Source organism: Diaphorina citri, unplaced genomic scaffold, assembly GCF_000475195.1.
Source record: "Diaphorina citri unplaced genomic scaffold, Diaci psyllid genome assembly version 1.1 scaffold95, whole genome shotgun sequence".
In the NCBI taxonomy this organism is placed as follows: Eukaryota; Metazoa; Arthropoda; class Insecta; order Hemiptera; family Psyllidae; genus Diaphorina; species Diaphorina citri.
Window position 1 is genome coordinate 243,708 of NW_007377532.1, and position 24,288 is coordinate 267,995.

At 38.0% G+C, this 24,288-nt stretch overlaps 4 protein-coding genes across 5 annotated transcripts; 3 read left to right on the forward strand and 1 right to left on the reverse strand.

The window, feature by feature from the left end:
* The first annotated feature begins 3,066 nt into the window (after nt 1–3,066).
* On the forward strand, nt 3,067–5,044 carry LOC103524351 (39S ribosomal protein L28, mitochondrial). Its single transcript, XM_008489363.3, has 3 exons — nt 3,067–3,273; nt 3,559–3,827; nt 4,094–5,044. Exons 2-3 carry the CDS (start codon nt 3,575–3,577, stop codon nt 4,678–4,680), a joined length of 840 nt encoding a protein of 279 aa, XP_008487585.1. The 5' UTR covers nt 3,067–3,273; nt 3,559–3,574; the 3' UTR covers nt 4,681–5,044.
* A 39-nt stretch (nt 5,045–5,083) lies between these two features.
* On the forward strand, nt 5,084–22,535 carry LOC103519780 (oxysterol-binding protein 1). The gene is made up of 16 exons (XM_026833468.1): nt 5,084–5,374; nt 5,578–5,862; nt 6,332–6,403; nt 7,371–7,573; nt 11,636–11,782; nt 12,437–12,656; nt 12,933–12,958; nt 13,597–13,741; nt 14,679–14,826; nt 15,629–15,798; nt 16,396–16,535; nt 19,085–19,193; nt 19,423–19,720; nt 20,026–20,057; nt 20,690–20,837; nt 22,327–22,535. The coding sequence occupies exons 1-16, from the start codon at nt 5,099–5,101 to the stop codon at nt 22,533–22,535; spliced, it is 2,628 nt and encodes an 875-aa protein (XP_026689269.1). The 5' UTR covers nt 5,084–5,098.
* LOC103524353 (transcription elongation factor 1 homolog) lies at nt 8,262–8,824 on the reverse strand. Its single transcript, XM_008489365.3, has 2 exons — nt 8,673–8,824; nt 8,262–8,502 (listed from the first exon to the last, which is right to left on the reverse strand). The coding sequence occupies exons 1-2, from the start codon at nt 8,786–8,788 to the stop codon at nt 8,370–8,372; spliced, it is 249 nt and encodes an 82-aa protein (XP_008487587.1). The 5' UTR covers nt 8,789–8,824; the 3' UTR covers nt 8,262–8,369.
* On the forward strand, nt 11,397–12,873 carry LOC113473946 (oxysterol-binding protein 1-like). Of its 2 annotated transcripts, XM_026833483.1 has the most exons (3): nt 11,397–11,429; nt 11,511–11,782; nt 12,437–12,873. In XM_026833483.1, exons 2-3 carry the CDS (start codon nt 11,640–11,642, stop codon nt 12,687–12,689), a joined length of 396 nt encoding a protein of 131 aa, XP_026689284.1. In that variant the 5' UTR covers nt 11,397–11,429; nt 11,511–11,639; the 3' UTR covers nt 12,690–12,873. The 2 variants fall into 2 exon arrangements, with proteins under 2 accessions (XP_026689284.1, XP_026689283.1); XM_026833482.1 differs by lacking the exon at nt 11,397–11,429 and having other exon boundaries at nt 11,489–11,782; nt 12,437–12,872.
* Nucleotides 22,536–24,288: the final 1,753 nt, after the last annotated feature.

Consider the following 24,288-nt stretch of genomic DNA (forward strand, 5'->3'; position numbering starts at 1 on the left):
GTAGTTTACAAAATCGAAATTCAAAAATTCGCGGCAAAGCGGTTGTGTTCGACTTTTTATACGTAGGTTGTGTTCGAATTTTTAGGCGTCGGCTGTTTTCGTTCCGATTCGGTTTCCGAGATGAATTTGACCGGGGCTAACCAAAATGGGAACTTCACGGGGCTTGGGTCAGGGCGTCAGGGCTTAGCAATACAACACACTGGTTTTGAGCCGAGCCAAAAAAAAAAAAAAAAAAAAAACAGCCCTTCCCCTTAACCATATGTAACATATACTCTCCTCCCTCTCAAAGCCTCTGTCACTTGGATATGCTTAATATTGTGAAACAACTACCTAAACCCTACCTCATTACCGGTGATTTCAATGCTCACAACCCCATGTGGGGAGGTAACAAACTCTGTCCAAAAGGCAAGGAAATAGAAAAGTTTCTAAATCTATCTCTTACCTCTACCATCTTAAACAACGGTGATCCTACACATTTATCCTTTGCCTACAAAACATATTCTAGCATAGACCTTTCCTTTGTCTCCAATACTATTTCCTCTAAATTTAATTGGCAAGTCCATGATGACCCCTGCCAGTCAAACCACTTTCCCATCATCATCTCTCTTAACAAAAGTGATACTATTCTGCCTCAAAATCAAAACTACATCTCTGATATATGGATATATAAAAGAGCTGACTGGTGCTCATTCCAAAACAATATCACCTTCCATAATGATATTGATCTCTCCAACTATACCTCACTCAACATAGACTCCGTTTTAAAACAAATCTGTGAAAATATCTTAAATGCAGCCCAAATATCCATCCCTAAATACATGAGATCCAAACGCCCTGTAGTCTGGTTCTGTAATGAGATTAAAACACTCATAAACAAACGGAAGAAAGCTCTCAAGCTATTCAGAAAATATGGTAATCTTGAAGACTTCATAGAATACAAAAAATATAGAGCTCTGTCGAGAAAAACAATCAAACTTAAGAAAAAAGAATCCTGGGAACAATTTGTTAATTCGATAAATGTTCCTATAAACTCACATTCCATGTTTCAACAAATCAAACGCATCCAAGGTAAAAACATCCATAAACCTATCACTTGTTTAAAAAATGGGTCAAATATAATCCTATCTCCCCTTGAAATAGCTAATGAACTTGGGCACCACTTTTCTACTAACATTTCAAATCTAAACAACTCTTCTGAATTCATTCATCATAAAAACCTACTCGAAAACTCTCCCATTAATTACAACGACAATGAATCCACTGAACCCTACAACTCTCCTTTCAATATCAATGAACTCCACAGAGCATTCCTTAAAACAAAATCTACTGCTGTTGGCACTGACAAAGTTTCATATCAAATGTTAAACCATCTTCCCAATCCTGCCTTAGAATTCCTGTTAAAAATTTACAATCTTATTTGGACCAATCATATATATCCCAATGAATGGTCCAAAACAATTGTCATTCCCATTCAAAAGAAAGACAAAGATCCTTAATATTCTACGAGCAGTTATTGTCCTATCTGCCTCATTAATTGCATTTGCAAAATATTCGAGAAAATGGTTAACTTCAGATTGACCTTCATCCTAGAAAAATATAAGCTTCTTAGTCCTTTCCAAAGTGGCTGCAGATGGAATAAAAGCACCATTGATAATATTTTACACCTTGAAAATGAAGTGACCCACGCCTTCAGGCTAAAAAGATATACATTAGCTGTAATCCTCGATATAAAATCCGCTTACGACAGCACTTGGCGAAGACGCATCTTGCAGAAACTCAATGATTGGAACATTGGTAGTCACTTGTTTAGATACATTGAATTCTTCCTGAACAACAACACCCTCCAAGTCAATGTTAACTCTAAATATCTCTCTTCTCCATTCACTGTCAATAACGGCATTAGACAGGGTTCAGCATTGAGCTGTGCTCTATTCAACATTGCTCTCTCTGATATTCCTAACTCATTACCAGTCAATATTAAATGTAATCTTTACATGGATGACCTTATTATATTCTACAGTCATTCAAATCCCTCCACCCTACATAACTGCATACAACACAGTCTTAACAATTTGAACAAGTGGTCTCTCTCCTCAGGCTAAATAAATTTTAAACATTGCCGCCAGGACAGAGGGTTAGAAAAAATACCCAACACTCCCATGCTATCCTTGCTTATGTTACCACTCCAATGCAAAACTGTAGAAACAATATCCTATCTCACCTCGTCCAAGCTCATCTCAACCCGGTACATAATTACACCCTGAGAGTAAAGTTATTAGGGAGGGATGCATTGAGTTGAAGTAACAAAAGTTTACATTCTGGGGCCCTATGAGACAACTGAAGGGGGGTCTATAAATGTAAAAATTTCAGGTGTTACCTTACCTAGGGGGCCTTATTATACTCAGCAAGGAGACTAATTACTTTTCTTGTAGGCTTTGTGAGGTCTCCAAACCTGTGTTATTCAAAGTGACAAGTTAAAACAAACTGGTCATCACAGATTACAGACTGAGGAAATTCAAAAATTTACCTACCTTTCAAGATGGTCAAAAAAGTATCGGCTAGTAGATCCTAATAACTTGATACAGTTTTTTTCCGAGCTTTTGGTTTTTGATTAAACTTTTTTAAAGGTAAAAAAAAGCTGCAAAATCTTTTTTCCAACTTTTCATTGATTTGTTTACATATTTTCAAAATATACCGCGGTTGAGTGAAAAAAGTCACGTAGGGAACAAAACAAAAAAGTAGGGAACAAATGAGGCGCGGGAAAAATTCAAATTTTCAAATTTAGACTTGCCTCACATCCTGATAAAAAAAAGAAAAAGTAAAAAAAAAAAAACCTTTATACTGGAGAAATAAAAGGCAAAAGGAATTAAGAGCACGAAATACCCAACTTCTACTTGTCTATTATATCCTCAAAGTGATTGAACGAAAAAAAAGATCCTAGAATTATGGTACATATTTTCAAAATATACCGCGGTTGAGTGAAAAAAGTCACGTAGGGAACAAAACAAAAAAGTAGGGAACAAATGAGGCGCGGGAAAAATTCAAATTTTCAAATTTAGACTTGCCTCACATCCTGATAAAAAAAAAGAAAAAGTAAAAAAAAAAACCTTTATACTGGAGAAATAAAAGGCCAAAGGAATTAAGAGCACGAAATACCCAACTTCTACTTGTCTATTATATCCTCAAAGTGATTGAACGAAAAAAAAGATCCTAGAATTATTTAAAAATCCAGGTCCTAGCCCCTTTACAATTTGTAAAATAATTGAACTGAGGGTAAGTAGATTTCCAGTTAACCAGTACTGATAGCATGTTGAATAGGTACACTAGTTCTCAATGTAGCACTGTTACATGTGGTTGGTATCGGAATGGATGACAATCTGGGTAATCTAGCTGTTCCAGGCCCCACTCAGGCTGGGTGATGGTAATGTGAGTATGTCCATCATTATAAGCCTTAGTAGTTATACAGAGACATTGAACTTCTATTCTCTATTAAACAAACAAAATAATCATCTATACATTTCACCTTCAAACCTGTGTTTTTTACTTTTTATGTTATAGATTCTTGGATAGAAAAATGTTACGAGCCAAACACCTTGCAAATGGAGCTCGTATAAGATATGTGAAGAAAAAGACTGCCTTTGATACAGAAATTGCTTCTAAGCTACCTGAAAGCTATAGGAAATTTTATGCCGAGTGGAAAATGGAAAAACCCAAGCCTGTGCATTATGTTGAGGAACCAGGCCGATATAAGAAGAATGCACAAGGAGTGGTTGTACCAGTTATCAATTATCCCATACCATCAAAGTATACCTTAGAACAAGACTTGGGTAAGTTGGTTTCTCTTCTGGAACACACACCCTATAGGTACTATGATGTTTTGGAAAGTTAACAGTTGACCTATATGCATACCAAGGTGTTTATTTTGAACTTCTCCCCTGAAATTGCAGTTATTTTAGAGGCCCATGACAGGGGTCCCTTTTGAGAGTGAGGTCTATGGTTTACTGAACCCCCTGGTGATGTGTAGTTCACCATGTGTTACTATTACTCTTTACATAAGTGTCTGATTCACCATCCCTACATATTTCCTTTCCAGGTATCTGGGGAGGTGAGTCAGTGATTGAAGGTTACCGCAGGCCTGCTCATAAGTATGAAACCCAACCACCTGAATACTGGGTACCTCATCTTTTAGACCATATTGTCTACTCAGAAATCCTTGACAAATATCTGAATGTACCTGTTACACAACGCACAGTTGATCTCATTCATGAGCACTATGGATTTGATGAGTATTTACTACAAACACGTGCATGTAACTTGAATTCCTTAATTGCTTGCAAGATCAAACGGAAAATGCTGCTTGCCCTGTATGACAAAACATTGTATCCAGATGACGAAACAAAACGGGAGACCATCTACAACAAGTACAAGCATTACCTGGAGAACTACTCAAGGGAAGATATTGAATGGTATGGCTGGTCACTCCCAGAGGCACAAGAGAAAATTATTCTCATAGAGAGGGAAGCAGAGGCTCGGTCTAAAGTACCACTCAAGGTTTTGTTTAGAAAGGAAATGATTGAGGACTTGAAACAGAAGAAACTAGAGGGAACATTAAATTTGGAGGAAGAAAAAACAAAGCCCACATCACTACTGGGGAAGCTCAATCCGTTTGCTAAGTCATAGAGCTAAGGTTCTGTTCTAGATAGATTTGATCACTTTCCAAGAGAAAAAGCTCCTGTCTTCAGTGCCTTGGAGACTTATGGTGTGTCTATAGTGAAGGAATTTTGCCTCAATAAGTAATAAGGATCTAATTTGTTTTACTGTTTTACCTACCTTCTATGAAACATCTACCAACCTCTGTTTCCCAGCACTGGTTGAACCTTGAAAAAAAATCATAATGGTTCTATGTGAGTAATAAAAGAATGTATTTTTCAGATATAAATTTAGTAGCAGGAGTATTCAATTTTCACAAATACATAATCTAGGTACAATACTGTGACTTGTAAATTTCATTAGAATAATAGAAGTAATAAATAAAAAATAACATCAGTACTGTCTTTTTTTTTATGATCAAACAAAGTCTTTTGTTGTATATTCTATTATGTGTGACATCACCATTTTCTCTGATTTTGTTTCAGACGAAGAAGATTTTGAAGTGGACGGTGAGGTGAAACTTGAAAACATAATCAAAACTTTGAGTGTAAATTTAGAGCAGCTTCAGTCCTACAATGAAATTATTAACAAGCATGGTGCAGCATTGCTCAGGACACTGAGTGAACTAGAATCATGTGATAATCCACAGGAACTTCAATGCCAGATCAAAGAAATCAATGAGCGTGCCACACTGTTCCGAATCACAACCAATGCCATGATCAATGTAAGTCAGAAGAGAATTTTGCTTGAAAAAAAAAAAAAAAAAAAAAAAAAAAAAAGGGGAGGAAATTAAATTTTTTTAAAAAAATGATGTAAAAGGTTAAATAAAAAAAAAAATGCAAGGTGTAATTAAATTTGCTTAATAAAATGATGTCAAAGGTTACATTAATTTTATTATATTCAATTTAATTAAATTTCTCTCGGCAGAGTTGTGGCAAGTATCTTGAGATTGCCCAGACTCAGGGTGGCAAGTGGCAGCGTATGCTCCAGCACGAGCGGGATCAAAGACTGAAACTAGAGGAGCTCCTCGAGCAGATGGCCCGATGTTCAACTGGGCCTCCCGTACATGACAGTGGGCCTCGACTGGGGGGGCTGCCTCGGGAAGAGGAGGCTGAGGATGAAGAGGACAGTGTGTTTTATGATGCGAATGAAGTGATGACGGAGAATGGAGGCCTGGATCCAGCCGGACGAGGATTGTTAGAACCAGTGAGGGTGAGACATATTTTGGAAAATAGAATATACCTTGTTTAATTTTTTATCCTGCTGGGATAGGACTGAAAAGTCCCTTTAGTCTATGCAAGGTCTGATATATTTTCACATATTATGGGAAACACATTATTACAATTACTCGTAGAATAAATGAACACCCTGATTGATTAGATGTGCTAGTGCTAGCCTTCCCTTTCAAATCAACTTGATTGAATCAACTCCCATGGCGTAGTGGTCACTACACTCGCCTTGCACGTGGGAGACGCGGGTTCGATTCCTGCCGGGGTCAAATAATTTGTAGGTAGGTATCTTCTTTTTCTTTGCCTTTTCCATGTACAGATGGGGTCGGCGTTTTTTGTCAGCCTCTCAATCAGCCCTAACTAGGGTGATTGCTTTGGGCTGACATTTGGTTTTGGCTACTAAAATTCAGCCAGACAACTACTTAAAATATTACATTTTCCTTTCCCAACAGTATCCTTACTCTCCTCACTTCCCATCCTGTTCCCTAATGACTCAAGTCTACTGCATATTCTCCACAGACGATGTACGTACATTCCTCTTTCCCATCTTTGTATTGATAATATAAGTTAGGCCCATCGGCTACAAGAATGAGATTTTCTTACTTTGTATTGATATAAGTAGGGCCATGAGCTATAAGAATAAGAATAATTTTATTGATCATAATGTACAGGGATCAACTATATTTCAGGACCTATGTCACTGCGACCTGGTTACGTCTCTTGTGAATTTCCCTTTGGTTAAATCTAAAAGAGCAGGAGAAGGTAGCTCTGGTCGTGGTTATGTACCAGCTTGGGTTTGGTTCTAACTGGTTGAGACAAGATATTGTTTCTACAGTTTGGCATCGGAGTGGTAACTTAGCAAAAGTTACCACTCCCATGCTAAACTGTAGAAACAAGAAGTCCGAACCTAACCCAACCCGGTACATAACCACGACCTCTATATTTCTCTCATGGAATACTTACCTTCCCGAAATATTCGAGACTTATGGTGGAGTTCACTAACCTTCTTTCCAGCCTCAAACAGCCTGTTACCTTAACAGCCCTGTTACCCTAATTAACAGCCCTGTTAAGCCAATACAAATTAAATGGAACTTAACTGGCGAATGACTGAATAAATATTGGTGAAATCCAACATTAACCATTATAATTTAATGAATACCTGGTGTTAATCTTGCCTTATGGAACCCAATAATTCAACTATTAGTTCATTTCAGAAATACAGTAGAACATTGATTATTTCAACTAATTGGGATCAGGGGTAGTTGGAATCATTTTCTATGATCTTTTCCTCTGATAAGATAGGATATCCTTTGAAAGATAGAAAAAAAACAATGGATTTTGGAGATGAAATAATCAAGAGTTGAAGTAATGGAAGTTGAAATAATGGAGGTCCTACTGTACAGAAGTGTGAATGAAAAAGTGATTTTTGGTGTGAAAAAAGTGATTTTTTTTTTCTCTCATCATGATTGTTTTTCTTCTCCCCCCCCCCAGGAACACGACACGGACTCCTCGACATCTGAAGTGGACGAGGGAGTACCAAATCTTCCTCCCCGCACCTCTCCCTCTAGTCTCCCCCCGGTGGACGAGAACAGCACAACGCCACTCCCCAATAGCAAATGCCAGGATGCTCTCAGTCAGGTAAATAGAATAGAACAGCGATTCCCAACCGGGGGTACTCGCACCCCTGGGGGTAGGTGAGAGACCTTCCGGGGGTACGCGAGAAAAAATTGTGTAATGGCGGACAAAGGCAAATTTTGAATTTTGATGGGTTATCAATGCAGTACAGTCCAGAAAAGTTTTTTTTTTGTGTTACCTAAATCCTAAAACTTTCTCTGAAGTGTTACCTAAAACTTTCTCGCTTTGAGTTTATAGGTCGTCGCGACATTTTGTGTTACCTAAATCCTAAAACTTTCTCTGAAGTGTTACCTAAAACTTTCTCGCTTTGAGTTTATAGGTCGTCGCGACAAAGCAGTAGGCCATGGGTTCAATTCCCTCCCAAGGCAGACTTTATCCTGAATGGATGTTTGTTCTCAGAATGGCTGGTTTTCTAAAATCCTGTCTTCCTACTCTCTTCAATTTTGGGACGAAAAGACCTTAGTAGTTCTTACTGTTGTCTCTATCAAACCTCAATAAAAAAAAAAAAGAAAAATCAGGTAGGTACCTACTTCTAAAAGAGACATTACCCAAAAAGTCGACATAAAATACTAATTCTTTTCAAGTATAGGTACAGGAGCTTATTTAGAGAAGTACAATAACAAGTGCACATTTAGTTTGTAGAGTGGCCAGGTTTTTTTTTTTACTTTCTATTACCTTTACGTATAGGGAACCTATACAAGGTAATGAGAAAGTATTGCAATCGGTCCAAATTTTCAAAATTAGTTAGCTAGGTACAGCTGTAAGTAAAAAAGGAATATCATACATGTTTCATAATATATGATGGATAAAAAGATTCTGATTTGTTTACAGGAGATTTCCCCGATTAATGTACTCTCAATTAGCTGCCTCACAAGCATCCACCCAATCATTGTAAACATCTATGGCTTCTGAGAGGAAATTTATTGTCGTTTGAAAATCTTCTAAACATACTCGGCATGCAATTCTTGCTGAATTTCGGCCTTTGTCCCTGAAAGCATAAACAGAACAAATTTTAATTATCTCCAAACCATAGAAGCCATATTTTTTTCTTCTTTGGAATGCCTAGAAAACCTTAAAGTTACACCAAGTCAAGTCAGATCACCTGAGAATGACTGTCTGGCATAACAGTATTAATAAAGATCTCTTTTAAACTCTTACATTTTAACTTCACAAGATTTTTCATGGTTACAGAACGGGCAGTTGAATTGGATGTCCAGGGGTTCTATATTTTTCCTCTTTGGTGGTGGCTTTCTCTTACTCTTTCTCCTTCCCATACTTTCTCACAATGACTGAAAATAAAGCAAAATGATTGGTGAAAGAATATAAGAGCATCAACATTTGAGGGTGTGTTTATGTACCGGGTTGAGATAGGCCATTCCCGTCCTTTCTTGGCATGTGGAAAATGATGTGGCAACTTAACACAGCCTTCATGAGCGTGTAAAGTTGGCAGGAAATTTGAAATTTTAATTTTTTATCCGCAACTTGTACAATCTGAATTCATTTTTTACTTTTTATCTCAAGTTTGCACGTTGATATTATACTTTTCATTTATATTAGATATTACAAACAAGCAAATTACAAAGCAAACAAAAAAAATCTGGTGGTTAGGACTAACAGTATTCTTATGTTTAAGCCCTCTATAAACAAATGACACTTGTGTAGATTTAGAATGATGGGGGATTTCTTTTGACAAATCTGGTGTGAACATCACACGACTTTCTATTACATTTGCAGAATACGTAGGTATTCGAACCCGCAACTTCTCAACTGTAAGTCGGACAGTTCTAAAAGTTTCACCATTCGATTCGGCGTGAAAAATCACATGAGATCAACTATTCACATCCTTACTTGTTAATGGTTCACAAATAAAAGAGAAATTTGTTGACACAGGGAGTATCGAACCCGCAATTTCTCAACTGTAAGTCAGAGAGTCCTAAAAGTAGCACCATTCGATTCCGCGTGAAAAATCACATGGGAATCAACCTTGCTACTCTTTGAACTACTTCATTATTCTTTTGTAAGGTGTTGGTCTTATGATGACTAGTTTTACCAAGTGAAGATTTAAGTGTAATGAGTGATCTTCCACTATGAAAACTAGGATCTGTTATCATATGAGGGGGCGATACATTATTAACACATCTTGCTTCCTCCTCTTGTTTGGTTTGAATTGGAACTGGGAATAGTCTCTCATCCAGAATGTACGTTTGGTGCTGGGGTTGTGACTTGAAATCAGTTGAACTGGCATGTGTATCCAAACGATTTGCACACCTATATTTGATCACATTATGCAAAGGACATGGGTATTCATCTTCTGAATAATTGTGTTCAGAACAAGCATCATCACACAGACAAAAATTATCTGCAGGACTTGACCATTGGTCCTCTGAACTGTAGATATTTTCTTTATACACACTTTGAGGCTGTTGAAATTTTGAGCTAGAACATATGTTTTGGCAATGAGAGGACAAGCAATCCTTGTCAATCATTTTTTCATCATGGCTTTTTAGATGGTTGAATCTTTTACTAGAAGGAATTTGTCTTCTGCTTTTTATATTGAAAGTATTTTCAATTGTGTCACTTCCCTGGCCACAATAACAGCTTTTAGGAATAATTGAAGGTTTGGAACATTGGTTTTTCTTTCTACTCACTTTGTCTGAGGTAATCAAACTGTGATCTTCTCTGATAGATCTCACTTTTTTAAATATTTCCTTTGAGAATTTATTTTCATCACATAATTTCAAGGGTATGAATTTGTCTTTTTTTGAGTCAAGGGAGCAAAGCTTGGGTTTCTTATCCAATAGAATATTGAACTTTTTGTGGATGTCTTTCACCTGTTGTAAATTTTTCCTTTCATCTGTGTTTGATGTTTGCAAATATTCTGGTTGAGTTTCAGCTAGATATGGTTTATAAACACTTGCATTTTGTTTTACTTGAGGTTTCCACTTGGGTGTTTTGGCTTCATCACTCACAAGATTTTTTTGTGTGATATGAAAACTAAATGGACCCACAGTTGACTGATTTTTTAAGTTGGTAGTGAATCGAGAGATTGGTTTGAATTGACCAGCAGAAAGAGTCTGTTTAATTTGAGTGGAATCATTTCTACTCCTCAATACTTCTTTTCTGTGCTTATTCATATTACTTGCTTTGAGTAATGTGTCATTCAGATTGGTTGCATTGATGCTTGTCTTATTTTGGATGGTATTGTTCAGTAATTTTTTATGACCAGCAGCTGTCTTCCTAGTGTTAGGACTAACAGTATTCTTATGTTTAAGCCCTCTATAAACAAATGACACTTGTGTAGATTTAGAATGATGGGGGATTTCTTTTGACAAATTGCTTACATTTTCATTTGAAGAAGACATCTTAACACTTGGATTATTAGCTCTTGAAACCCCTGAGGATTTATAGCTTTACTACAACTAGAACTACGATTACAATCATTTTGGAGCTGGTAAATGAAACTGACCTCATGATGGTTCTTTTCAGAAGAGGAGAGGGTAGAACTGTCCTGCTTGAATAGAAGTCAGCTCAGTATTACATAAATCTTGATATTATTTTAATTCAATCAGTTTCAATAAAAATAAAAAAAAAAATGCTAACAAATTGCTTTTTTTCTTTTTTCTCTGAATTCTGAAATTTGAATTTTCGCGGGGATTTTAATTTGAAATTTTTACCGTGTTGCCAGAGGTTTATGTAAACAAAAATGCTAACAAATTGCTTTTTTTGTTTTTCTCTGAATTCTGAAATTTGAATTTTCGCGGGGATTTTAATTTGAAATTTTTACCGTGTTGCCAGAGTTTTATGTAAACAAAAAAAGACAACACTGTAAAAAAAACATGTAAACAAAAAACAGCTGATTTTACTTTTTTATCAGAAAAATTGAAAAATACCAAAATGGCCCCTTGCTTCTTGGAGGTTTTGATAATCAATTTCTGAATTTTAGTCCAATGTTACGTGGAAAATTGCTCTACCAAAATGGCCCCTTGCTTCTTGGAGGTTTTGATAATCAATTTCTGAATTTTAGTCCAATGTTACGTGGAAAATTGCTCTTATAAAATCAGTTCTGTATTTCTTCTCCATCCAGTTTCTTAAAATTCATTGAAAATTTTCGTTTTGAAAAGAAAAATGAGTGCTCTCAATACAACCGACATCAAGGCATCACATAGTGATGCTGAAATGAAAGGCTGGTTGTTCAAATGGACTAACTACTTGAAAGGCTATCAGAAAAGATGGTTTGTGCTCTCCAATGGCCTTTTATCATATTATAGGTGAGTAATCTCCTTTTATTTGAAAACAAGTATTCATCATGGTATCTTTTCATAAGGGTACATCACATTAATTCCCAAGGTCTACATAGGAGGTACCTACTCCCAGTTTTCTAATTTATCTCTGTACTCCTGAGCACTCACTTGTATTTCTCTAGTACTAAACATGGTAACCTTGGTGTTTAATTATAGAGACTGGTTTCACTTATATCTAATTATTCATGGTTCACTACTGACCAAACATCTAAGTAACTAAGTGGAAGTTTATTGAGGGAAAATTACCAATTGACCTTATCTATAGACTAGTTGTCTGTTACATTCTCTGAAATAAATCAAGGTGCTGACCAGGAAATTCACCTTGCGCATTAAACCCACCTACTTTGAGTACTTGAGTACATAGGTACTTGCTTTTCTTTGTAGGTACATATTTAAATGAACCACAAGTGTTGAATAAAAAAGTCAAGTTCCATTCAAAAATGTTAGCCTACAAAAGAATTCAGGTCAGAAAATTAGATTTGTGGAGGATCTCACTCTTTTTATCTAAGTATGTATTTCCACATGATGAGTACTAGATCTCCTTGTTACCTATTAATTTATGTCAGATTTTTTTCTATGATTGGGTCCATCCCATTAATTATTTATTATATTGTAATTCAGGAATCAAGCTGAGATGTCTCACACATGCCGAGGCACAATCAGTCTCCGCGGTGCCATAATACAGACAGAAGACTCATGTACATTTATTATATCCAATGGAGTGCAGACATTTCACATTAAAGCAAGCAATGAAGTAGAGCGACAAAGATGGGTCACTGCATTGGAACTTGCCAAGAGTAAAGCTAGGTCTACTAGAGAATCTGGTAATACTTATTTATATGCCTGTTCACTAAAATGCCACCATTTAGGCTAGATTCCACTTTTTTTTAAAAAAAAAAAAATATAATGATAAGTTTGATCAATATACTATGTACGAGTACATGTTATATTATGATCAATAAAGTACACTAAGTAGTCTATTTTACTTCTCACTCTGTGAACTGAAAAACCTACTGACAGTCAATATTTTCTGCACAAGGACTATGTAGAGTGGGGAAATTGTTTATTCAACACCATTACTCCCATGGGTGCTTCTTTTTTTTTATGATCAAACTAGGGGATAGCCACTGATGATGTGTTTAGGTAAGCCATGCATTCTAGTCAGCAGGGAATAGCCTCTGATGTTTAGAGAAGCCAAGTCGTATTTTACTATCGACCTCTGTGGTACTTTCGCCAAAAACAAAGTCTCGTATATTTGATGGGTTAAAGAATAATACATGTATCAGAGATATGTATTTTCCACTTTAACACCCTGACTCCCGAAGCATATTCCATGGTGTTTACCCACAGAAAGAACCCATGTATTAAAATTAAAACATCTCCCTTGAATGAGAGACAGACTCTTTAATTCTTGGAATTTTTTCATCAAGAAATAGCAAAATTTTATTCAGAAGTCCTCTTTCAGCTAATCATTGAAAATACATAAGTGGCATGTGGCAGCGTGGACATCCCAAGTGGAATCTCTTCGGCGGAATGAAAAAAAAAAATAGCTTAATATAATTTTTATTAATATTCATTATAGTTCCGTGAGTAGCATAATAAAACACAGCTCATTTGCATTCGAATAGCTTAATATAATTTTTATTAATATTCATTATAGTTCCGTGAGTAGCATAATAAAACACAGCTCATTTGCATTCGAATGAGTGCAATTTTTTCGATGAATGGGATTCGAACCCGAACTAACCGTTTCAACCACCTTATTATTTCTTGTCTTGCAGACAACACGCTCTGGTGGCTGCGTTCTCAACTTCCGCCTATTCGACCACCGCTGTGAGAACAGGCAAACCCTTCAACCCTCTGCTGGGGGAGACTTATGAGTGTGATAGGACGGCGGACGCGGGCTGGAAAGCGTTCTCGGAACAGGTAAAAACTGGGGGTTTCAGTGAACTGTAGAACTTAATTAGAAGAAAAAAGATTCCATAGGCTTGATTCAGCTTAAATTCTGGTCTTATGTATGGCCAAATCATATCAAAATCAGATAAAACTAAGTAACTAGTAACTCCTATAGAACCATAGATAGAGTTTTAGAGAGAACGTATAAATAATAATAATAGTGCTTATTTATACTGCTCGCATAGGACTGAAAAGTCCCTTTACTCCAACAGTAGGCTACTACTATTACTGTGGTCAAATTCTCAAATTATATTGAGGATAAAATCCCATACCTCGTCTGGGATTGAACGGGTTAAAGAATGGGATGAACGGGATAAAGAATGAATCCCTCTTTCTAAATGACCCACAGAATCCAAATAAACCACGGATCCTCACAGGGGACTGCATTCTAAGGTACCGGGTTCGATTCCCGAAAATAAAAGGGGGGGGGTTTCGTATTGAAGCACTGGGTTAAAAAAGTAAAAATAGAAGTGAATGGAAGAGCAAACTTGTACTTCTTCATGTAACTCGGAACTTTCGCATTACTTAAAGGCACATTGTTTTATACCCATGCCTATTAGAACGACAAAAGCAACAGTGTCGAAAAAACAAGGAATATTCAGAAAATTTTCGCTCCGAGTTGAGTCAGTGTCACAGAGGTGGGCAAAAACTTGTACCTATTTAACTTTTTCTGAGCTCTAAGGGTGTGTCCATACATAGTCGATTGGCCGTCGATCGACGAAATAAATCTATGTTGTCAAGGCAGTGTGGACGGTTCAGTCAACATTGAGCGACGTCGATGCACATTGACGGCCGTCGACTTAGTGTGGACACCTTAACAACGTGTGACAAAGATTAGGAAGCCGGGATTCGAGATTCGAACCCAGAACCTCTAACTATGTGTGATATTGTTTGGACTTCTCCCCAGGTATCGCATCATCCGCCCATAGCTGCCCAGTATGTGGAAGGCAAGGCGTGGAAGGCCTGGCAGGATTTGGCCGTCCATTCCAAATTCCGAGGCAAATACATTCAGGTCACACCGGCCGGGAGATTCAATCTCGTGTTTACCAAATCAAGTGAGTAGCGTTACCAAATCAAGTGAGTAGCATTACCAAATCAAGTGAGTAGCAACTAGAGGAGACTATACCTTGTTTATCCTGCAGGAATAGAATAGAATATAGCTTGTTTACCCTGCCAGAATGGGACAGAAAAGTCCCTTTACTCCCGCTATGTAAACATATGTTTACAGTTTATTGGTACACAGTTGGGAAAATGGCCTAATCAAATATATAAAAATGAATATTTGTTTGTTTGTGTAACATAATAACTAATTCCTTTGCATTTCTAATTCTAAATAACAAACATACCTCTGTACCTTGATTAATTTCAGAAAAAAGAGTTGTACGAAGAGTGAGTGAGTGAGTGAGTGAGTGAGTGAGTGAGTGAGTGAGTGAGTGAGTGAGTGAGTGAGTGAGTGAGTGAGTGAGTGAGTGAGTGAGTGAGTGAGTGAGTGAGTGAGTGAGTGAGTGAGTGAGTGAGTGAGTGAGTGAGTGAGTGAGTGAGTGAGTGAGTGAGTGAGTGAGTGAGTGAGTGAGTGAGTGAGTGAGTGAGTGAGTGAGTGAGTGAGTGAGTGAGTGAGTGAGTGAGTGAGTGAGTGAGTGAGTGAGTGAGTGAGTGAGTGAGTGAGTGAGTGAGTGAGTGAGTGAGTGAGTGAGTGAGTGAGTGAGTGAGTGAGTGAGTGAGTGAGTGAGTGAGTGAGTGAGTGAGTGAGTGACTGAGCTTTAAAAAAGAACTGATCATTCAGTTACTCAGTCTATGAGTCACTATCAATGATTGAGTCAACTGCTGACTCTAATATATTCTATTCTGTATTTTTAGATCAGCATTATACTTGGAACCGAGTTCAGTCTACTGTACACAATGTTATCGTGGGTAATCTCTGGGTGGATCAGCATGGGGAAAGTGATGTTATTAATGTTACCACGGGATCAACGTGCAGACTCACATTCTATCCGTATAGCTACTTCTCCAGACAGACACAACGACGGGTAAGAAGCTTAATTAGACTCGTTGCTATGTTGACTCATTGACACTCGTTGCTATGTTGACTCATTGACACTCGTTGCTATGTTGACTCGTTGACACTCGTTGCTATGTTGAAAGCCCAGAAGAGGTTAGGTAGTAGAACAGCTGCGGTAGACAATAATAGTAAATAGGTAAGCAGCTGTTTTAACCGACCCATAAGAGACTGCTCCCACTTGTCGTTCGAAAGAAAATCGTGTCGTATGTAGTGATAATACTCTCAGTTAAATTACATTGCCTACATGGACATTTTGTGTCGCTCGAAAAAAAAAAAAAAAAAAAAAAAAAAAAAACGGGTCATATTTATGTTTAGTAAAAGGGTAAGCAGCTGTTTTAACCGACCCATAAGAGACTGTTCCCACTTGTCGTTCGAAAGAAAATCGTGTCGTATGTAGTGATAATACTCTCGGTTAAATTACATTGCCTACATGGACATTTTGTGTCGCTCGAAAAAAAAAAAATCGTGTCGTATTTAGTTGTTCTTTGCAAAATTCAAGCGTCAAAAGATCGAAGCGACTTATAAAAATACAGCTTGTACCCTCCCGAATCTTGCTGATTTCCAGGTGAAAGGCTCTGTGTTGTCCAAGGACGGCCAGGTGAAATGGTCGGTGCAAGGGTTTTGGGATACCAAGATGGAAATCGCCAAGGTTGTGAATGATAAGGAAGGAGTCCCGGTTACCGTGTGGGAACGAAATGAGTACCTGTAAGTACCAATAAACACTATTTTTTTTTCTTGACTTTTGTGCCGGCCTTGTTAGTTTGGAGGGTAGCGCGTTACAGTAACTCAGTAACAGTTTAAAGTTCCCTCTATCAAACCTCTTCAAAGGAAAACTTTAGTAATAGAAAGTAGACATCTGATTGGCCAAATTGAATCAGACTGACCTTGCCTCGATGGCGTAGTTGTCAAGACACTCACATAGTAAACAGGAGGGCGTGGGGGTTCGATCGTAGCCGAGGCATGGAATTTTATCCTCTCTTTTTTTCCTGACCCATTATGTTATATGTAGGTATTTAAGATTATTTTTTTCGATCGTAGCCGAGGCATGGAATTTTATCCTCTCTTTTTTTCCTGACCCATTATGTTATATGTAGGTATTTAAGATTATTTTTAGATTAGATAGATCATTAGTATTAATTAGTATGTAAGATTACATTAAGTAGTATTTGTATGTAAATTACTTATGCATAATATTTTTGTAAATGAGCATGATAAATAAATTAAATTAATTAAATAAATAAATTTAGCATGGATTTAGCAATGTCATACCCATACATAATGGATTTAGCAATGTCATACATAATGGATTTAGCAATGTCATACCCACAGCTATTAAAAATTATTGGTAGGCACTAGCAAATTACATTATTGTTTATCTTGTTATCTTCTATTGTTTTTTTGGCTTTATGGTTTTCTGGACAAAATTTGCACCACCATTTTCGTGTTCCTGGTAAAAAGACCTAAATCCTAAAACTTTCTCTGAAGTGTTACCTAAAACTTTCTCGCTTTGAGTTTATAGGTCGTCGCGACAAATTTCGAGATCAGAGCTCATTTGTGTGAGAAAATGTGAAAAAAATCCCCCAAAAACTAGTTTTTTTTTTTTTTTGCTTTTTGGCTTTACGATTTTCTGGACAAAATTTGCACCACCATTTTCGTGTTCCTGGTAAAAAAAAGACCTTTAATTTGATATATAGGTCGACTAGGTTTGGATAAGTCCTTCTATGGGGACAGAGTGACAGACAACACCGAAACAAATACAATAGCCCGTCCACTATACCTTTTTTTTATTACTATCGTAATAATAAAGGAAGGACGGGCTAAAAACACTTCCTTCCATCAATTATTTTTGGCTTTTTCTTTCCCACAGGTGTTACCATGGAAACCAAACACACCGCGACGTAGCATAATACCCGAAAAGCCGCCTGGGTCAATGCAAATCTGGAGTATACTGAAGAACTCTATCGGGAAAGACCTCTCTACCATACCTATGCCTGTAAGTAAGAGAACAGTAGAGATCTTTAAACAAGGAGCAGACCAGTGTTTTTCTGTGGGACTATAAATAGGTATCAGAGCATCTAACCCCTAACTAGCCTGGCTAGCTGGAGGTTACAAAGGGTTTATATCATGCTTGAAAGGAAAAGCATAGGTCTTCATAATGGTTGACTGCGGATTGGAACTTACCAACTAGTCTTTGCTAGAGACCATCAACCCGCCTCGGTGCACATGACGTTCTCCGAGTAATGGGGGAAGCACCAAAAATAAAAAGCATTCTAAAATATGATTTGTTTTTAGAATAGGTCACTTTGATAGTTCAGCTCGAAATTCTGACTCGAAAGTGCGATTTCAAATTTTGGACCGACCAGAGGCTATTACTTCTTGACCACTAAACCACTGAGACAGTAAATTGCTTCTTTGTTTTGCAGTTAAATTTCTCCGAGCCCCTCTCCATGTTGCAACGTTTGACGGAAGACTTTGAGTATGCCCATGTATTGGACGAAGCTGCCGCCACTGATGATGTGTTTAGGTAAGCCATGCATTCTAGTCAGCAGGGGATAGCCTCTGATGTTTAGAGAAGCCAAGTCGTATTTTACTATCGACCTCTGTGGTACTTTCGCCAAAAACAAAGTCTCGTATATTTGAATAAATAAATTATGTGAGAAACTGACAACGTAATAATGGAGCTCTAAGGGTTAGATGGTAGAGAACGCCTCCGGCGATAACCTACTATTATAATTATAATCACTATTTTTCTTGACTTTTAAAAAAAATTATTGGAGGTCGGCTTTACCCTAATCTATCCTCTTATTCTTACTCTTCCATATCCTCGTATCTCCTCCCAAAATAAATCAAGTTCAACAAAAAATAAACAAAACTCCATCCCACCCCAAAAAAGATTAGAAATCAATTTTGTACCCCGCCTCTTCCATATCCTCGTATCTAATGGAAAGGAATTTTTAATTGTGTCAAGCATAAATGCTCGTCACAAATGTCGTTCCCTGCTTAATACACTAATAAATACTTAAGACACAAATAAATTTTATGATTTGCTTGGACTCAAACCACCAACCTCCAGATCCGAAGTCCACCGTGGTAACCACTGCACCAATGAGGTTGGTCCCTCCTATCTAATGCCTCCTCTCTTTTCCATCCCGTCTCTCTCAAGTCTTCCTCTCTCCACTTCAGTTTTGGTCTCCCTTATCTCGCCACCTCACTATCTTGTTCTTATCTCTTCTGCGTATGTCTTGTTCTTACAGAGCCCCTCAGTATTATTGCTTTACGAAGTTCGCGTGTCAACTGAATGAATTAGAGGAAGGTGTTGCCCCCACTGACTCCAGACTAAGGCCAGACCAGCGCTTACTCGAGGTAAATGGCTAACCCCCGGGGCCACAAAGTGAGTTTAGACGCCGTTTAAGTTTTAATCTCGGTTTACGAAATCTGATAATACTTTAGATTTTTAATAAAAATAAATAAATAAAAGCTGGGCCCGTCCCTCCGGGAATTATGTGGCCCGTAGTTTATTCGATCAGTACATATGTACCTATCTAATTTGTTTAATATTCGTTCGACCAACTATTGTACCTATGTGTTACAGGTGGGTTGTTATGATGAGGCTACCGAGGAGAAGTTACGTCTGGAGGAGAAGCAGAGAGGAAAGAGGAGAGAGGAAATGGCCAGATTCGAGGAGAGAATAGCGGGCGTTTCTTCCGGAAGTGGAGGTAAGTTATCCTTTTTTCTTGGGAGGGGAGAAATATTGGGTACTCGTTCAGAAGTGACGTCAATGAAAAATTGCTACAAAAAAGAGCTGTCACAAATGAGCAGTGGCCATTGTTATTATAGGGTTAGGTTAAACGCAAAAAGGAGCTTTAAAAATTCGAGCAGTGACCAGTATTATTATAGAGTTAGGTTAAACGAAAAAAGGAGCTTTCAACATTTGAGCAGTGACCTACTGACCAGTGTTACTATAGGGTTAAGTTGAACACAAAAAGGAGCTCTTTTTTCACTGTCGTGGCTACTGAATAATTACCACATACTGCTATAAAAATAAAAAATAAAAACAACTACCCCCAGGAACTGTAACTGCTAACGCCTTATCATCCCGAAATCGAAGAGAAGAAAGACAGGGATGATCAAACAAAGTCTTTTGTTGTATATTCTATTATGTGTGACATCACCATTTTCTCTGATTTTGTTTCAGACGAAGATATTGAGGATAAAATCCCATACCTCGTCTGGGATTGAACGGGTTAAAGAATGGGATGAACGGGATAAAGAATGAATCCCTCTTTCTAAATGACCCACAGAATCCAAATAAACCACGGATCCTCACAGGGGACTGCATTCTAAGGTACCGGGTTCGATTCCCGAAAATAAAAGGGGGGGGGTTTCGTATTGAAGCACTGGGTTAAAAAAGTAAAAATAGAAGTGAATGGAAGAGCAAACTTGTACTTCTTCATGTAACTCGGAACTTTCGCATTACTTAAAGGCACATTGTTTTATACCCATGCCTATTAGAACGACAAAAGCAACAGTGTCGAAAAAACAAGGAATATTCAGAAAATTTTCGCTCCGAGTTGAGTCAGTGTCACAGAGGTGGGCAAAAACTTGTACCTATTTAACTTTTTCTGAGCTCTAAGGGTGTGTCCATACATAGTCGATTGGCCGTCGATCGACGAAATAAATCTATGTTGTCAAGGCAGTGTGGACGGTTCAGTCAACATTGAGCGACGTCGATGCACATTGACGGCCGTCGACTTAGTGTGGACACCTTAACAACGTGTGACAAAGATTAGGAAGCCGGGATTCGAGATTCGAACCCAGAACCTCTAACTATGTGTGATATTGTTTGGACTTCTCCCCAGGTATCGCATCATCCGCCCATAGCTGCCCAGTATGTGGAAGGCAAGGCGTGGAAGGCCTGGCAGGATTTGGCCGTCCATTCCAAATTCCGAGGCAAATACATTCAGGTCACACCGGCCGGGAGATTCAATCTCGTGTTTACCAAATCAAGTGAGTAGCGTTACCAAATCAAGTGAGTAGCATTACCAAATCAAGTGAGTAGCATTACCAAATCAAGTGAGTAGCAACTAGAGGAGACTATACCTTGTTTATCCTGCAGGAATAGAATAGAATATAGCTTGTTTACAATCAAGTGAGTAGCATTACCAAATCAAGTGAGTAGCAACTAGAGGAGACTATACCTTGTTTATCCTGCAGGAATAGAATAGAATATAAAAGAGTACACCATTAAAAATTTCATATTGACTGCACAGATATGAAGATCACAATACCTATGATCGCATATTTTTATCATACTTTTTTCCAATTTGTGAAGGAAAAAAACCGACATGAAAAGATTTGAAAACACATCTTTTATTTTACCATATTTTTTTGTAACCCTGGGCATTACTATTTCACTTACCTAAAGTTTATTTTTACAGTACCCACAATCTTGAAACACTTTGCATTTGATACATCTTCCTTTAGCCGTAATTGAGCTGAATTGGACTTTGAGATTTGGCCATTTTGCTACTTCCAGGTTTTTTGTCCATCCACTCATTTCTCAAATAACGTGATCCTAGCTTTGCAAGAATTGGTCTTGCTTCTTTGTTCTTTTTTGAGTATACCCATTGGTCAGTGATGAGATAGTTTAGAGACAATGAATTTGGTTTCTTATATTTTTTTACAGTACCCACAATCTTGAAACACTTTACATTTGATACATCTTCCTTTAGCCGTAATTGAGCTGAATTATTGGACTTTGAGATTTGGCCATTATGCTACTTCCAGGTTTTTTGTCCATCCACTCATTTCTCAAATAACGTGATCCTAGCTTTGCAACAATTGGTCTTGCTTCTTTGTTCTTTTTTGAGTATACCCATTGGTCAGTGATGAGATAGTTTAGAGACAATGAATTTGGTTTCTTATATCCTTGGTGGGATGTTGGGGTGGGTCACTCCTATGGCTGAAATTATGTTTTGTTCCTCAAATCTCTCTAAGTCTTTGCTGCTAGAAATTTTGTAGATTTTCTTGCTTTGTTCATTTTGTTTAGCTAGGATGGTCCCATCTGTGGTCCATACAAACTTGTTGTTGTTTGTGTTAGTGATAATTATTATATTGGCAACATGCTGGAGAAAAACTTGAATAGCTCCATGGTTTCATTCCTCTTGGGAATGCAGTGTGACTCCAATGCATCAAGAATACTTCAGACTGTTTCCAAATCACTCTCGGGTTTGGCTAAAGAAGAATACACTCGCCTACCTTCCTGGCCGAGGAGATTTTTGAGCCTTGGCACTTGAATTTCGCGACTCTCGTTATTTGTTTTAGTGGCCATTAAATATATAAGAATTTCCTCCTTGAAGACTCTGAAATTTTCGGCCACATTGCCATCAAAGGCCAACTTGAACCAGGGTTATCTGATATCCACTTTTTGAATCCTGCTTTGCTCTCGTTATTTGTTTTAGTGGCCATTAAATATATAAGAATTTCCTCTTTGAAGACTCTGAAATTTTCGGCCACATTGCCATCAAAGGCCAACTTGAACCAGGGTTATCTGATATCCACTTTTTGAATCCTGCTTTTAATCTATTTTTGAATGGAGAAAATACTGCAACATCTAGAGGTTGGAGCTCGTCGGTTTTGTGTGGTGGAAATGTCAGAAGCGTTATTCCGGAAGCTCTGCAGTACTCAATGGCTTCCATTGATTGATGGGTTTCGTGATTATCCATGAGGATAAGAGCTGGGTTTTCTTTTGACGCCTTTATTTGATTTTGAATATGTTGTCGGTTGTGTGTGGTGGAAATGTCAGAAGCGTTATTCCGGAAACTCTGCAGTACTCAACGGCTTCCATTGATTGATGGGTTTCGTGATTATCCATGAGGATAAGAGCTGGGTTTTCTTTTGACGCCTTTATTTAATTTTGAATATGTTTGATAGTTTCAAAAAATATTTCTGTGGAGCTCCAGCCACTTTTATTAGCAAAACCTAGGCTGCCTTCTGGTGCACCCAATAGAAACTCATCTTTCATGAATACTCGAGGGAGAACAAAGACAGGAGGGATTGCTTCTCCAGAAGCTCTGATGATTCCTATCATAGTAACAAGTTCCCCTCGTTCTGCCGAAGCAGCCTGACCCAACTTTTTTGTCCTTTTTTTTGCTACAACTTTTGGTGGGGGCACAAGACTGTCGGGATTCCTGTCTCATCTAGTATCATTGAGGAGCAAAAGTTGTACTGGTTGTAGGTCTTTTCCAGATTGTTAAAAAATTCTTTCACATTAACTTCGCTGAAACAGTGTTCGCGAGCAATACTTGTATTCCCTGGTTTCCACTGACCAATAGTCAGTGTAGGCGGTAAGGCAAGCTGTGCCCATCATAATCAGAATTCCTACAAAGTTTTGAATTTCATAGATAGTGATGTCTATTGAGCAAAGAAGGGAACGTCTATTGAGCAAAGAAGGGAACATTGATTTTGGAACAGTTCCAATCCTCGGATTTTTTAACTTGAATTCTGTAAGAATTTTCCGCCATTCAGCCTTCAGTGGATGAAAGAATCCAACATCGAGAGGTTGGTATAAATGAGTTGTATTTGGGGGCAGACAAGTGAACTTGATATCGTTCTCTTCACAGAGTTTCAATACATCTAAAGTAAAGTGTGAACTCAAATTATCTCCTATTATTACTTTTGTACCAGGCAAACGTTTTGCATGAGGAAGAAAACCAGTCTGTAAATACAACACAGCCAGCCTAGTTAGCTTAGTTGGTAGTGCGTCTGCCTTGTAAGCGCTAGGCCGCGGGTTCGATTCCCGCCCGGGGCGGATTTTATCCTGATGGGATAATGTTCGTTCTCGGAACGGCTGGCTTTCTCCTATCCTGTCTTCCTTCTCTCCTCGATTTCGGGACGATAAGACCATAGCAGTTAAAGTTCCCTCTGTCAAACCTCTTAAAAAAAAAAAAAAAAAAAAAAAAAAAAAAAAAAAAAAAAAAAAACAAAAAAAATGGATAAAAGTTGCACGACTACACTTCCAATGCAACCGCAATGGCTCTGAAATGTTTCTTCCTCACCATCTCTCCTCAGGTATGGCTGTGTTACACGAAGTGCTGGGCATGTACCATAGCGGCGTGTTCAAGGACGGACAACTAGTCAGCAACAAATCTACCAACAAGCAAGACCTGAAGACAATTCGCGGCGATCAAATCACTTGGATAGATGGACGGGAAACGTATTGTTCAAATATCGGGAGACTTATATCCGAAGTGGACGCGATTATCATGCGAGCCAACAGGATGGTCAATAATGGTCGAATGGGAGACTTTGTTATCAACGGACGAACCAAGGTAAGCCAGCCCAAGTTACCTTGGAAGGTAGCACGCCTGCCTTGTAAGCGCTAGGCCGCGGGTTCGATTCCCGCCGCCCGGGGCGGCGTGGCGGATTTCATCCTGAAGGGATTAGGTTTGTTCTCGGA